At 39.1% G+C, this 15,616-nt stretch overlaps 1 protein-coding gene across 1 annotated transcript in view; it reads left to right on the plus strand.

The window, feature by feature from the left end:
- Positions 1-15,616, plus strand: part of PRIM2 (DNA primase subunit 2) — a 277,973-nt gene that overhangs the window by 150,723 nt on the left and 111,634 nt on the right. Inside the window, exon 8 of the mRNA XM_082664255.1 lies at positions 9,673-9,740. Coding sequence (XP_082520381.1) covers positions 9,673-9,740 — 68 coding nt within the window. The remainder of the gene's footprint in view (positions 1-9,672; positions 9,741-15,616) is intronic.

The raw sequence follows: 15,616 nt of genomic DNA on the forward strand, positions 1-15,616 counted from the left end.
TAAGGGGATTTGAAATGTCTGAGTTTAGAAATGAGAAGACATCAAGCATCCAGGTTGCTACTTGTGATAATTCTTAATTTTGAAAAAAAAAAAAAGGAAGAAAGAAAAGAAGAGGATTTGGGGTACTCTGTTGTGTTGGTTGAAACATTTCAAAATACAATTACTTCATTTTCCTTCATACTTCTTCAGTTGTAGTGAGTTTTGTCTCCAAATTTACGGTGAATTATTTTGAAAATCATCTTATCTGATGGTGGAGTGCTGAGGTGGAAAGTCCAGTTGGCATTGTTTAAATCTCCTTATCACAGTAAAGACATTATACTTCTCTATTGCCTTCTAATAATGAGTGGTGGTTATTCATATTTATGTCCTAGTAATGGAAAAAAAATATTTTCTGTTCTGATTTGTTTTAAATATAGTGATAAGAAATTTTATAATCATAGGGCAAGGCAAAACCTTCTTGTCTGTGCATTATTGAAAGCTGGTCAAATATTTTAAGAAGCTCTTTTCAGAAGGGCTTAAGTGTAGAAATTCTTAAGTTCTTTTAATTTAAATTTAAATTCTTAAATTCGTTAAGTAGAGGAACAAAATTCTATAATAGTCCTACTTATTTTTAAAGGAAAACTGTAAGACTTATTCATGGATAGAGAAAATAGCTTAAATTTCAACCGAATTGAATGAAGCCAACAATAGTGCAAAATTTGATTATTTCAGGTTAGGGAAGTAAACTGAGAGTGAGATGTGGAGGCACGCTGGGCTGTTTGCACTGAACTGGAAACATTTACTTCTACAAAAGCAGGGTCTTTATCAAGGAAGGAGTCCAGGTGCTCTGAGCTGACTGAGAAGAGTAGGTCACAGAAGCAAGGAGAGGCAGCTCTAGTGCTCAGTAGTGAATGCCTTCTGCAGCGCGCGTTAACATTCTCATTTGGAGGTATGCTGTGAGCCATCTGGGCTGCCATCCTAGAAAATACATGGAAGTTCAGCTGTGGGTAGAAGTAGAGTTGTTTTTAATCACCTCCAGCCCTCCGGGTCTTCAAGTGCATGCTCAGGGACTGTGTTCTGTCACCCAACAGTGCCTGTCACTAAGGCTGTAATGACAGTCCTTGTCCACCCCTGTCGCTCCACTCCTCCGGGCCCTGTCTCCATGTCCAAGTGCTCATGAAAGACCAAATCAAGGGAAAAAGAGTTGTCATAGAAAAATGAAAGTACTTGCTCATACATATCTTCTGTGTGTCTCTTCACCTGGTAGTTAAATATAATTGTGGGTCCTTTGACATTAATTTCAGATTATTTAATAAATTAATGTTAAAGGATTAAATACAACAAACAGAAAAGGAATAGTTTCATTCTGGAAAACCCAGATAAGTATACTTCTTACATTAAATAAGTTGACAAATGTAAATTTAGGTAAATATGGTAGAGATGTTTTGGGAGACAAAAATGATGAAAGAAAATATGGTAATAATGAATAAGGAACATTAGAACTTCAGTTATTGCCTCACAGATTTATTAAATGGATGGAAAAGATATATGGCGGAAACAAATGTCCGGTCTATCCCTCTATAATTGTGATAGTTACATGAAGTGACACAGGACTTGGCCAGTGAAATGTAGCAGGAGCCAGAATCATCTCAGCCAATCCCCTCATCCCAAATGTACCAGCAGAGACTGCTTTCAGGGGGACTATAAGGAGTAAAAGTGTGGTCATGTGTTTTCTAAAGCTATAAAATGGCAAAATCTATGGGATTATACATCTTTGGGCATATATAAAGTATGTATAGCACAATGGTGCTGTTTTACTCAGTGGTAAAATAAACATTTTTATAGTAAAACTAAGAAGGACATGTTCTAGAATCAAGTATAAATGTGGGGTAAATTTTTACGATAAATACTAAAATATTAAGGCATAAAGGTCACTGGTTCCCTGGTGCCTTTGGCTGAATAGTTCTTGAAGCCCCTGATGTGCCTCAGGGGTAATAACCCTTTTAGAGAACGTTGTAGAATTGGAGTCTGTGTAGAACTCCTAGCAGAATGCTCTGCATTTAGTAAAAACACGAGGAACGCAGGTCGTGTTGCTGCCACTCTCATTCCCACACAAAACAGCGGTCCTTTAAGAGGACAAAAGATCGACAATTCAGTCTCTTGGGTGCCAACATGTTGAATTCCACTTGCCAGATCTTGGTTTTGCTTGTGAGAAGTCTCATTGTGAAACTGCTTACTATAGTAGTTTAAGAACTTGGTACTCAAATTATCAGAGTATTCTAGAAGTAAAATGATTTTATGGGTGTTTAACTCTAAGGGAGAAAATTCAGCGATCCGTGTACATTTAGCACCACGTATCTCTTCATTCCTTTTTCCCTTGCTCAAGTAATTGTTTTGCATTTTTAAATGATGTAGAGCATCGTTAAAGTGCTTAGCTTAGCCTTTGAATAACAAGCTTTTTTTCGCACCATAGGTTTCATGATCAGAAATCAGCCCTGGGATGTCTGCTTGCACTATTCCCAGGTTTACTCTCTCAGTTCTTTGTATCATCCAGACCCCTGAACTGGAAATACCTTGTTAACTCTGCATTGCTTAATATTCTTTGTTAATTAAACTACTTGGGCATGTTTAGAGCTCAAGTGGAACGTATGCATTTTGCTTGACAACGTTGTTGGCTGGTGTTTAGAGCCCATGTACTAGAAATCATGTTTGTGGGCAGCTGGTAGAGAAAGATCCATGTGCCAAAGCATTGCATGATGAAACCAGCTCTGTTGTGAAGATCCAGTGAAATGATGTGTCTGAGCCCGAGGAAAACCGGAAAGTGCTGTAGGCATCTGAACATGAAACCAAGGAACAAATTGGGTTCCAAGAGCAGGACGAATAGAATGTGGATTCTCACTGTTTGGGATTTGTAATTGGGGTCCATTGCTATTATAAGAAAATGCAGTTCACAAAGACTCAGGATTTTCTGTTGTTAAAATCAATGAAGTTAAAAGAGCAGCTGCTTGTAAAAGTTAATTTTACTTGACATCTGCCAGTCCCAGTAATATAAGAGAGCATTCTGTGGAACATCCTGTTCTCTATAGAACTGTATCTTTTTGTTACTATGAGGTCTTGGTTAAAATAAGTTGTTGCCTTTTGGTTTCAAAGGTTATTTTCTCGACCTATAAATTGTGTGTCTCTTAGACTATATACATGCTAAGGCATATATATGGAATCTAAAAAAAGAAAAGTGGTACTGATGAACCTAGTGGCAGGGCAGGAATAAAGATGTAGACATAGAAAATGGACTTGAGGACACGGGGCGGGGAGAGGGAAGCTGGGGCGAAGTGAGAGTAGCATTGACATATATACGCTGCCAAATGTAAAATAGCTAGCTAGTGGGAAGCAGCAGCATAGCACAGGGAGATCAGCCCGGTGCTTTGTGACCACCTAGAAGGGTAGGATAGGGAGGGTGGGAGGGAGGCTCAAGAGGAAGGGGATATGGGGATTCACTTTGTTGTACAACAGAAACTAACACAGTATTGTGAAGCAATTATACTCCAATAAAGGTGTATTTAAAAATGAATATATGCATAAGCATGAATTGTGCATCTTCAATTTAGTAGAAAAGGGTTGGTGTGCTTGATGTTAAGTTGATACTCCCTGGCAGTTAGGAAGTGCCGGAGGAGCCATCTCAACTCCTGTATGAAGTGAGGAGAACGTAAAGACATTTTGAAAAGCATTCCCTATGTTTTTCTTTAAAAAACACACCTATCAGAAATTTGTCAGCCACACAAAAACCTGCACACAGATATTTTTAGCAGCTTTAATCCTAATTGCTAAAACTTGGAAGCAACCAAGATGTCCTTCAGGTGGTGAATGGAAAAAAAACTGGTACATCCAGATGAAATGAGCTATCAAGCCATGAAAAACATGGAGGAAGCTTCAGTGTTCATTACTGAGTGAAAGAAGCCAGTCTAAAAAGGCTACATCCTGTATGATTCCAACTCTGTGACATTCTAGAAAAGGCAGAACTATGGATATAGTAAAAAGATCAGTGGTTACCAGAAATTAGGGGGGAGGGAAGGATGAATGGGTGGAACACAGAGATTTTAGGGCAGTGAGACTGTTCTCTGTGATACTACAGTGGTGGGTAAATGTCATTATGTGTTTGTCCAAACCCATAGAACGTACAATAGCAAAAGTGAACCCTCTGTAACCCTAGGTAAACTCTGGACTTTGGGTGCTAATGATGTGTCAGTATAGGTTCATCAGTTGTAATAAACGTACCAATTTCATGGGGGTATCAGGGAGGCTATGCATGTGGGGGGCAGAGGGTGTATGGGAAACCTTGTACCTTCCTCTCAGTTTTGCTGTGAACCTAATTAAAACTGCTCCAAAAAATAAAGTCTGTTAAAAATAAAAAGGAAAAAAAACCCAAACCAGAACAAAACTACCTAAATTTGGAGTCTTTGTGAATGGATATGAATGCCCTACCCTAATATCACCGGAAGAGTCTATTCTGCTTTGAGTGGAAGAAGATTATATGAAAAAAAGGGTCTGCCTTGTGCTGATCACCTATCTCGGATTTCTTTTAAGGCACAGCTTTGATAGGAGTGCACGTGGTCATTCCTCCTGGGTTTGTAAGGAAGCTGAAGTGAGTGGTAGAGGGTGAAAACACCAGAGAACAAAATGGAGCAATATTTTCGAAGTGAGCATTGTTTTCCTGTCATTTTTATGTGTTTTAATTTAGCCAGTGTTGGGTGAGCAGTTCAGAGAGAAGGGATTTATTATTTTCAAATGAAGCCACTCTCTTGTTCTTCATTTTCAACTGATTGCATCACCCTTGTTTTCCACAGGTCTGCTGACTCTTTAAAAGCCGTTTTCTGTGTTCCTTACATGCTTATTAACTCCTTGTGTATTCTCGTTTCCTCCCTTCATGCCCATCATCTGAAGAGGGAAATCATAAAAAATTTTTTCTTACTATAGGCCCTGTTCACAAATATGACTTCACAATTGCCACTGGCTGGCAGCAGACTCTCCTTTAGGATTTTAAGAGCAACAGTCAGCCTCACAACTGGTGGCAGAGTGCTTTCCTCAGGGAACGTTTTTTTCAACGTTGTTCCAAGTGTGCGAGAAAAGAGTTAAATTAGAGGAGCTGCTGGTTGTATTCTCATTCTCTCCCTTCCTCACCCTTCTCTCTTCCTCCCTCCCTTCCCGCCCCCACAAACCTGTAATTGCATAAAATCAGTATTATTTTGGCAGAATTCCTCATTTCTCTCTCCCAATGGGGAAGCACACACCCTGCAGGTCTCCAGGGCAGACGTTGCCATGGGTCCTGTACTCCCCTGGGTGGGGCTTGAATCCTGAGCTCTAAGCAGCACTGCCACTGACATTCCTGCCTTATGCACATTCCCTGGGAAACCCAGCCCTTCCATGGTGTATCCGCTGCTTGCTTGCTGATCACGCCTAAATCTACACCCTCAGCTCCATACCCTCTCCTGGGCTCTAAATCCATATATGTTTCGTTGCCTCTTGGATATTCAAAGGCACCTCAAATTCAGCATGCCTAAAACTAGGAATTTTCTTTCCTCTCTGGATTCTCCTCTTCCTGTGGCCACTGTATGGCAATTAATAGAATAGTCAGCCCCCCAGATGTCCTCTGTCACTCCTTCTGTTGTGGGCATGAAGTTATGCGGAGGATTCCTCCTTATTTCCTTTCTTTTGCTGCTGCCTCGTTCTGGATCTTGGGTCTCTGGATGGCCCTCCTCCAAGCCATTCCTCTCCCTTTGAAAAAATCCCTCAGCCCTCCTTCCCTCCCTCCCCTGAACTATACTTCACACACAAATGTATGCAAAATAATGTAACAAACGCCCTTGTACTGACCTCCAGGATCATAATTCTAAAGGTTACTTTTTCCATGCTGATCTAATTTCAGCAGGACGTCTAGACATTGTTTTCTGTGTTTGCCTTACTCTTGAAAAGATCTCAGAACCCAGAATGCTGTACAGCCAGGCTTTTCCATTCTTGAGTAGATTAATTTTCTAATTGCTATTTGGGTTTCGTTTTCAAAACTTTACGTCCTTTTTGGGGTAGGAGTGTTTCGAGACAAATATTTTGGACTCATTTTCAAAATAACTTATCCACCAGAAACTGTAATAGTTAGCAGTAATATCTCAAAAAGCATTTACCCCAGCACTTTAGTTTCAGCATTGTTATATAAACGACACAGTTTCTTTACCAGCCTCCGACTGGTTTCTATGTGGCTTTTGCAGTGGCAGGTAGCTGTCCGTTGGGTCCTAGTCTTGCATGGGCTGTGTGTGCAGTACCTCGTGCTCAGGCCTGAAGATGCTGTTTCCTCAGGAGGAAACTACGAGGTGGGCCAGACACCTCCAGACTCGCTTTTACTTTTTGTGCCTTTGCATCTGTGTGGTATTTTTTTTTAATTTATTTATTTTTTAAATTTATTTTTGGCTGCATTGGGTCTTCGCTGCTGCACGGGCTTTCTCTAGTTGCGGCAAGCGGGGGCTACTCTTTGTTGGGTGCGCGGGCTTCTCATTCCAATGGCTTCTTTTGTTGTGGGGCACGGGCTCTAGGCGCGCGGGCTTCAGTAGTTGTGGCACGTGTACTCAGTAGTTGTGGCTCACGGGCTGTAGAGCGCAGACTCAGTAGTTGTGGAGCACAGGCCTAGCTGCTCCGTGGCATGTGGGATCCTCCCGGACCAGGGATCAAACCCGTGTTCCCAGCATTGGCAGGCAGACTCTTAACCACTGTGCCACCAGGGAAGCCCCTCATCTGTGTGGTATTTAATGTCATTAAAAGGACTATTAGTTGGAAAAATGCATTATTATTTTTTGTACACAAATATATGGCAAAATGCAAGATTTACTTAATGATAGTAATCTTTGAAATGAGATTTATTTAAGAATGAGTAGTTTATAATGCTGAAAAACAGCACAAACCTTGCATTGATTAATTCAGTGTGCTAGATGTATTGTTAATAATGAAAAGACATCTTAAGAGCTCACCTCTGACCTCTCAACAATAAGAAATAAGGTACATTTTATGTCAACTTTTATTAATGTTACCATGAAACAGCCCTAACTCATACACCCCATTTAGGCTTTGCAGATGTAAACTCTGATAGATCTTCTTTCTCTTTCATTGTTAGTGATTTGTGTGTCAAGGACATTGTTGTATTTTCTATCAAAACAAAGAAACAACTAAGACATATCTGGAAACCAAAGTCTATTTAAACTAGACAAATACTCATTTCAGGTTGTAGAGGAAAGAAAGTCCTTAATGCTGAAAATCTTGTCATGACTGTGTATTGCTTTCTTGGAAGGCTGACAGTTGTGATTTATTAGTTTTGATTTAGATTTAGTTTTGCTCAAAGCAGGAATTTGAAAAGCTTTAGCTGTGAAAAGTATATAGATATTTTTTTTATGGTTATCAATTTTTTTACTGAAGTCTAGTTGGTTTACAGTGTGTTAATTTCTGCTGTACAGCAGTGATTCAGTTATATATATATACATTCTTTTTTAAAATATTTTTTCCATTATGGTTTATCATAGAATATTGAATATAGTTATATGTGGAATCTAAGATATGACACAAATGAACTTAAATATAATTTTTTTCATCAATTAATGGAATTACACAGTTGCAAGTTTTTGGCCCCTCATAGCCTAGTGGATATAGTAGTAGCTACTTGGGCTCAGAGAGAAATTCCAGAAGAAATGATAGAGCCTGCAGTCCCTAAAATGAAGTTTATATTCTGTCAGCAAAAGGTCAGTAGACAGCTTTGCCACTTTAAAGAGCTTTGTAATAGCTTTATTATCTAATCTCCTTAACAGGAAGAGATGTGTGCTCTTTTTGAAAATGCTGATTGTTTATTCTTCTCAGTGATTCAAACTTGAAAATAAGGTGTGGGGGTTGGGAAGGGGTGGGGAGAGAATCAAATCGTTGAGTATATGTGTTCCAGAAACTGGGGTAGTGGCCCATTTCTTCCTGATCTGCTGCCACCATGTCTGTTGGAGATGGCTGAGCTGTCGTTCTGCACCATGTTTCAGAAATTCGGCCCAAGAGGAGGATTTTAAGAAGCTGTCTGATGAAAGAATTGGTGTGATGAAGTTAGCCTGAGAGCCTGAGGGAATTTTAAGTGGTTTTAATTTGGGGAGTGGGTAACTTTCATTTTGAAAATTTCACCCTGGCAAGACAAGAAGGGAGGGAGAAACATAGTGAGTGAAGATGCTATATCCACAGTTCAGGATAAAGGGAATGCAGGCTCAAATGGAGATAGGTGTACGATTGAGATATATTTCCAATGTGGAATGTAGAGACATTTAGGAGTATTTTGCTGGTGTTTCTGTTTGCTTGCTTTCATTCAGAAAACATGGGTTGATCAGAAATTGTGCTACACAGATTGACAGAAGTAACTCCTAGTCTGTCTGCTCCATTTTCAGAAAATTGACTTTTGAAATATCTAGATAAGTTATTTTAATCTTTTTAGAGCATAGCTCTGTTTCTGAGCCATGAAACCTCTTGAACAATGAAAATGATATTTTGTAAAGGGATTTGACGTTAGCAGATATAGGGTGTAGTAAAGTGTCTTGTTTATAAAACCTTTATAACATATGTCATGAAATACTAGACTTAACATTTCTCCGGGATACTGAGAATCTTTTGGTTGCACTAAATTGCAGCAGACTGTCTCATTTTATTGTCTTTTAAATTAATAACTGTTCACATGTATTGACTCACAAAATTGGGAATGTTTCTCTGTTATTACTAGATATGATTTAATAAAAATGACTTCATATTTGGCATTTTGGTCAACATTTTTTCACAAATATAGTATTTATTAGATGTTTTTAAAGTGACAGTTTTATTTGCATAACGTTGAAAATTAAGTTTGAATTAAATTAATTGATGAATTACTTTTAATTAACAAAATAATTAGACAGGATACCCTATATAAAACCAAAGGATATCCTTCAGTTTCTTTTTTAGTCTTAGGAAGTTTCTCTTTTGTGAATTATCAAATGATTTATTAGTAGAATACAAGAACTATGTATACTTGAATCCAGAAGAAATCTATCCTTTACATTTGTTTTGGTGTTTTATTTAGGTGACTTCAAGGTATCTAATTACTTTGAATATTTTTAATTTCTTTGTTTCACATTCTTATAGTATAAGAGGGCTTTCTCAAGAACAGAGACAAATATAGAGATACACAGAGATAAGATTTTAATATTATTGCACTAAAGTATATCAGAGGCTCACATTTCCATGATATACTGTCGACCTGACACACAGTATTGAGAAATAAGGCTTTGGCTCTTACATTTTGTTTCCTAGATCCCCTGGGGGTCACATTTCAAAGTTAAGTACTTTGAGTTGCCTTGGTATGTTTATAAGATATTCTTGGTTACTTTTTTTGCTGTACACAGGCCTCTCACTGTTGTGGCCTCTCCCGTTGTGGAGCACAGGCTCCGGACGTGCAGGCCCAGCGGCCATGGCTCACAGGCCCAGCCGCTCCGTGGCATGTGGGATCTTCCCGGACCGGAAGATCCGTGTCCCCTGCATCGGCAGGTGGACTCTCAACCACTGTGCCACCAGGGAAGCCCCGGGTCCTCATATTGCATGTAGTTCAGATAAGTTCAGTCTGAGGCGTTTGCTGTGGTTGCTCACCCCCTTCTCTGCTTTCAGTTAACAGCCAGGTCCTTGCCCGCTGTGCAGTCGGATGAGAGACTCCAGCCTCTACTCAACCACCTCAGGTAATACAAAGGCCCAGCCTGTCAAACTTGTAAATCCACCTGCATTACAGTGGTTAAAGCCTCTTTGATGTCTAAAAACTTTACAAAGCCTTTCTTTTTTCTTTTTCTTTTTTCTGTCATTCTCTGATTTAAGTTGAAGTTCCTAGTGCAATGCTCTTGTTACCCTTGACTTCAGGGTACTATAGAAAGTTCTTTTAATTCTATAAAAGTATGTAGAACTGGTTGATAAGTTGAAGTTAAAATGAGTAGTGATGACTGAGTTCAGAAAGATCTCAAAGGAATGAGCTATTTGCTTAATTAACTGCGAGGCTAAGACAAACTATGGGAACCTGCACATATTTTGTTGGGGGTAGTTGAAGTAAGTTATATTTGTTTTCTAAATACAAAAATAATTTATCCTCATTATTTAAAAAACAAACTTTGAAAATACAGGAAAGGAGGAGGAAAAACCTATCATCACTATTCAGAAATAATACTGCTTTCCTCTGTGCTGTTTTAAAACTCAGTGTTGTAATTATACTTTTATATAATTCACTATTTTTTTCATTTTTCTGTTACTAAAATCTGTCCACAAACATAGTTTTTCATGATTATATGATATTTTCTTGTATGAGTGTCCTATAGTATATTTATCATTCTTTGGGAAGCATTTAGACCATTTTTCATTCTTTTCACTAGTGTAAAAAATGCGGTATGTAAATCTTTATCTGTATTTTTGATTGTTTCCTTAGCATGGGTTTTCAGAAGTGGAATTTGTGAAAGCATATGAACCCTTTTAAAGATTTAAGTATATTTATTTCTTTTTCAAAAACCTTATTCTACTTGTGTTTTCATATAAGATCCCCCATGTTGCTGTACTCTGAACAAGAAGGGGCAGCTAAAACAGTTGCTAATTTAATAGGTTTACCATAGAGATACTGTTGGTATCATGTACTTTGCACTGATAATGATTAAGAATGATTTTAAATCATTTTGTTATCCATGTTTTTTGAGGTGGGATTAACTATCTTTGCCCATTTCTTGATAGCATCTTTTGCTTATTTGATCTTACATACTTTAGATATAAAGGATAGTGACTCTTCGTTATATTTGTTACAAACGTTTTTTTTTCTGAGAGTTTTTTATTATGTTACATTATCCAACATACCTACATTTTCAAGTTATATTCAGCCAAGCACCTTTAGTGTTTTCCTCTATGGTTTCTTTTTATTTTTTTGAAACCTAGAATGCTACCCTCCTTCAGAAATTGGCATGGACGTTAATTTCCAGTGTCTTTCAGTGTTCTTCATTTTCCTCCTCCCCTGCCTCCCTGCTCCCTCTTTTCCTCCTCTCCTGTCCTCCTCTCCAGTTGGGGAGGGTGGGGTCCAGACTAACACCTCACGGGGGACTGAGTAGCATGAGTACTGTACAGAGTTGTTAAATTTCTGAGAGCTCTGTGTTAGTGAGTCACTCCCCTGCCCCCCTCTCCTCCCAATCTCAGCCTGAGCATCTCCTTCTGGTGGCCTCTTATCTTTGCCCGATTTGCCCTCTCTATTTCACATCACTGCTGCAGTCATTATATTATTCCTTGATTTAAAAGCATTCTGTCTCCTGAATTTCCCCCGGGATGAAGTGAGAACTTCTCAGCCTGGCAGATGAGATCCTTCTGGAAGGAGCTGGCCTAGCCCTTTGGACTTTCTGTCAGTACTGACGCCCTGACTTCTCCTGGCAGCAGGTGCCCTGAAGCTCCACCAGTGTGACATGCCCTTGCTCTCCTCAGTGCCCTTGCAGATAATTTCCTCCTGCCCGGAATGCTCTTTTCCCCTTCCTCCACCTCTGTGATTTGACTAATGTTGCTTGTTCTTGTTCGCCTCCTCTGATGAGCTCTCCCTGACCACTTGGTTCTCACCCTCCCTCCCCTGCCCCATCTCCCTCTCAGGTGTTTATTTGTGTTCCCGTAATACTGCCTGGCTCCCCATGTTACAGAACCTATGATATTGTTTCCTTGCCTGATTTCTCCATTATAGTATGAGCTGCTCCAGAGCTGCACAGTCCTTTTCATGATAGGTCTTCATTATGTGTTTTGTTGAATGAATAAATACGTGTTATACCAGTGATATTTTGTTGGTTTTTTTCTGCATAAAGTTTTTATAATTTATAATAATCATATTGTTACAGTTCTTTCCCCTATAAAACCATTGAGTCAGAAGACATAGACCTAAAGGGCTGGATCTCACATCTAGTCAGTGCTTGATTCTGTGAGATAATGATGGATTCTCCTTCCTCCACCCCAGTGCGGTCATTGTCAACTAGAGTTTAGATTAACTACTGACATGTCTTTTTGAGTCCTTGAAACTTGCACAAACTGTACATTCATTTAGGGCTTTCATTCTCTGTGGAAGTCACTTGTGGCTGTTTGCTAAGCAACCAGGGCTAGATGCTACATGTAATATGCACCAACTGATGTTGCTTCTCTTATTATTATTATTAAACCAAATGGTTTCTTGTTTTATTACCATGTCAGAGACATCTGTATGTAGGGTGGCAGCTGATGTGCATAGTTGGACACTTCCTGTTACAAAAAGTAACCTTGTGGAAAGCCTTTCAAGTATATTGAATTGTCTCTTGGCTGTCTAAATGTAATGTTTTTCTTTTACCTTCCTTTTGCTTAGGTCAAAATAGGAAAGAATACTGTTTGGCTTGAAAGGTGCTAATGATAATCTTGTTAGGAAAAAATAATCATCATTGATTTGCATGAACTGTATAGTTTAAATATAACCTAGAAGGGGTGGTGGATATTAGGAGGTTGAAACTGAAATCATTATTAGATCTAATTTTGTTTAGTGCCTCTGATGATCAAAGAGGAATGATGAGTAGTGTTTTAATTAAGTTTGTCAATAAAACTAATTTGGGAGATGATACCAATACCCGCAAAAATTGAAGTAGCAATACAGAGAAATTCTCAAGTCATTTTACAGGACTTAGACATTCAAAGAGAATTAGTATAACACTTTGCCAACCTAATAATTTAGTATATTGCTTAACAATATATATCATTCTGAGAATGTAGAAGTGCTTTGTCCAGATTTTCTTAGTTGAACCTAGTTATATAGTTAAAAGTTACATTAACCACAGAAAGCATTTTGCTTCAATCTCTTATGGAAATGCAAGCTATTCGTTAGTAGCATCCATCAGTAACTGAGCACCTATTATGTGCCGGGGATTAAAAAAAAAAAAACAATTTCTGTTCTCAAGGAATTTACAGTTTTGATTTCATTTGAGAGATAGGCACTTAAACACATTACAACATTTGTAACCTTTTGAATGGAATTAAACACAAAGTACATTTCCTTAAGTGATGAGGCCATGAAGTGGTTGTTTGGATTCCACACCCCCTAGCACAGTGGTGGCTCACAGTGGCTGCTCAGATTGGACTGAACTTTGATCTCACTTGAGGGAGGATGTTGTCAGTGACCGTGAAGGAGAGTAAAGGAGGACAAGGGGGTGAATTGGACTGCTGGGATCGTAGGTTCAGTGGGTTAAGACATTTTAAAGTTGAGATGCTGGTGGAGCATATGTGGGGTGTTTAGTAAGTAGCTGAATATAGACCCGCAGTTTGAGAGCGAGGTTTATAGAGAGACATTTGCTAATCTCCACTATATAGGGGTGGTTAAAATCAGGGGGATGGTTGAGATCACTCGGGGAGAGAATATAGAGTGACAAGAAAAGGGGAAATGGCCCTGAATAGAACCCATAGAAGTTAGTGTTTAAGTGACCTGTGATGGGCAGTGATGGAGGGAGGAGATGAGTTAAAAGGGAAGCCAGTAAAGACACCAGGGAGGAATCTCGAGTGAAACAGGAGCACAGCAAGGGGTGGTGGCATCAACAATGCTAAGGGAAAGCTTTCAGAAAGGTGAACACTGTTAAACGCGTAGGGAAGTCAGGTCAGAATCTCCTCACGTCAGTTGGATTAGGTGCATGGGAGCCATAGGTGGCTCAGCCCCCACCTTGCAGTGGTACAGATGCAAGTCTGTCCCTGGGGTGGGGGTTGAGGAGGAAATGCGGAACGAGGCTGTGGGCATACAGGGAGCGTAGACTGCTCTTGGCAGAGCGAGGAGGAAAGGGGACTGTACCCATGAGTGTCATGGTTGAAGCAAGTGTTTCATTTTTCCCCGAAGGCTGGAAAGGTGAGCAATGTTTATCGGTCAGGGAGAAACGAGGTTTATGGGAATAAGGAAATAATTGAAGGGGCAAGTATTTAGAAGAGGGAGGAGAACATGGGACCAAGAAATCAAATTGGCTAGTTTACAAAGTACTGTCCAAACTGGCTTTTTAGTTCATACTCAGAGCACCCCAGTGAGGATGGTAGATGGTTGTTTGTCATTAACCCTATTTTAAAGTTTAGTGATGGAGCCTCAGGAAGTTCATGTTAAATTCTGAAATGCCAGAGAGAATTTGTGTAAATCATAATTTCTGGTCTCCTCAAGTCACATATCATTATATACATCATCTAATGAGTCCACATCTCAAGGTGACTTTACACATCCTCACACATCACTGCATTTTCTAGGGTGAATTATATCATGTACTGATTTTCTAATTTGGAGATATATAAAGGCCTTGGGATATGTTCCTGTAAATGTAGAAGTTTATTGTGTATAAGTGTCTTTGCTACCCTAATGTTGGTACCTATGGGATAATATTTATAGAAATGTATTAGACTACCAAGGGTGTTTATGTTAAAGATTGTTATTTATTTATTTGTTTTTGCGTTACGCGGGCCTCTCACTGTTGTGGCCTCTCCCATTGCGGAGCACAGGCTCCAGACGCGCAGGCTCAGTGGCCATGGCTCACGGGCCCAGCCGCTCCGCGGCATGTGGGATCTTCCCGGACCAGGGCACGAACCCCTGTTCCCTGCATTGGCAGGCGGACTCTCAACCCCTGCGCCACAAGGGAAGTCCTTTCCTTGTCTCTGGGAAGCCCAAGATTCTTATTTTTATTTATTGTATTATTTACAAATGCTAGGTGTAAATAGGTGAGACTGCAGAAGAAAACTTGTAGCCCACAATCTACATGTGATTACTTGGATATGATTTTTTTTTCCTTAAAAATAATGCCTTTTCCCACAGTGTGTCTTCCTCCTTCACCTCTCCACCTCAAGATATGAAGTGAATATTGTTCTCATTTAATATTTTGCCAATAAATTTAATGATTTTCCAATTCTTTAATTAAAAATTAAAGAATTTCAAAACCATGTATTTGTTACACTATTTTTCCTAATTTTATTAGCATATTTCAACCTAAGAATAAAATAGAAATCAAGTAAAGATAAGAGAAGCTAGCAAAGAGAAGCATTACCTGTAGTAAATGAACTGTATCACATGGATTAACTTGTAATGCATCCTGAATTTCTAAGCAGATGTTTATATTGACCTTTATTTGGAAATCATTTAAAATAATGAAAGCATCTTCCTTCAGTTGGTATTTTTTTTCCTTCAGTTGGTATTATTACCAACAATTATTTTGTAAATTTTTTTTCCTAATGCAGTACATTTGGTTGATATGTACACATTTCTGTTCATTCCTCTGAAGAATATGCTGACACAGATTTTATATCAGAAATGCAATCTCTGTAAGAAAGCTTTTCTCAATATCCATGGTGGTACAGTACCCAGCGTTTTCTTTTTGAATTACTTCTCATTTTGAAATCAGAAAATTGTTGGGCGTTCATGTGTTAGGAAAGGTTTGGTAGATCAGGATGCCCACCAGGTGAGGGCTGAAGTGAGAGCCTCATTAACGTGGTCCACGGGCTCCAGCTGTTTGTCAGCTTTTCCTCATCACCTGTTTCTAAGCTCTGGCATTAACTTTAGATTTATTTCCTTTTCTACATGCAGCAA

The sequence above is a fragment of the Grampus griseus genome (genome assembly GCF_964374135.1).
Source record: "Grampus griseus genome assembly, chromosome: 10".
NCBI classification, from domain to species: domain Eukaryota; kingdom Metazoa; phylum Chordata; class Mammalia; order Artiodactyla; family Delphinidae; genus Grampus; species Grampus griseus.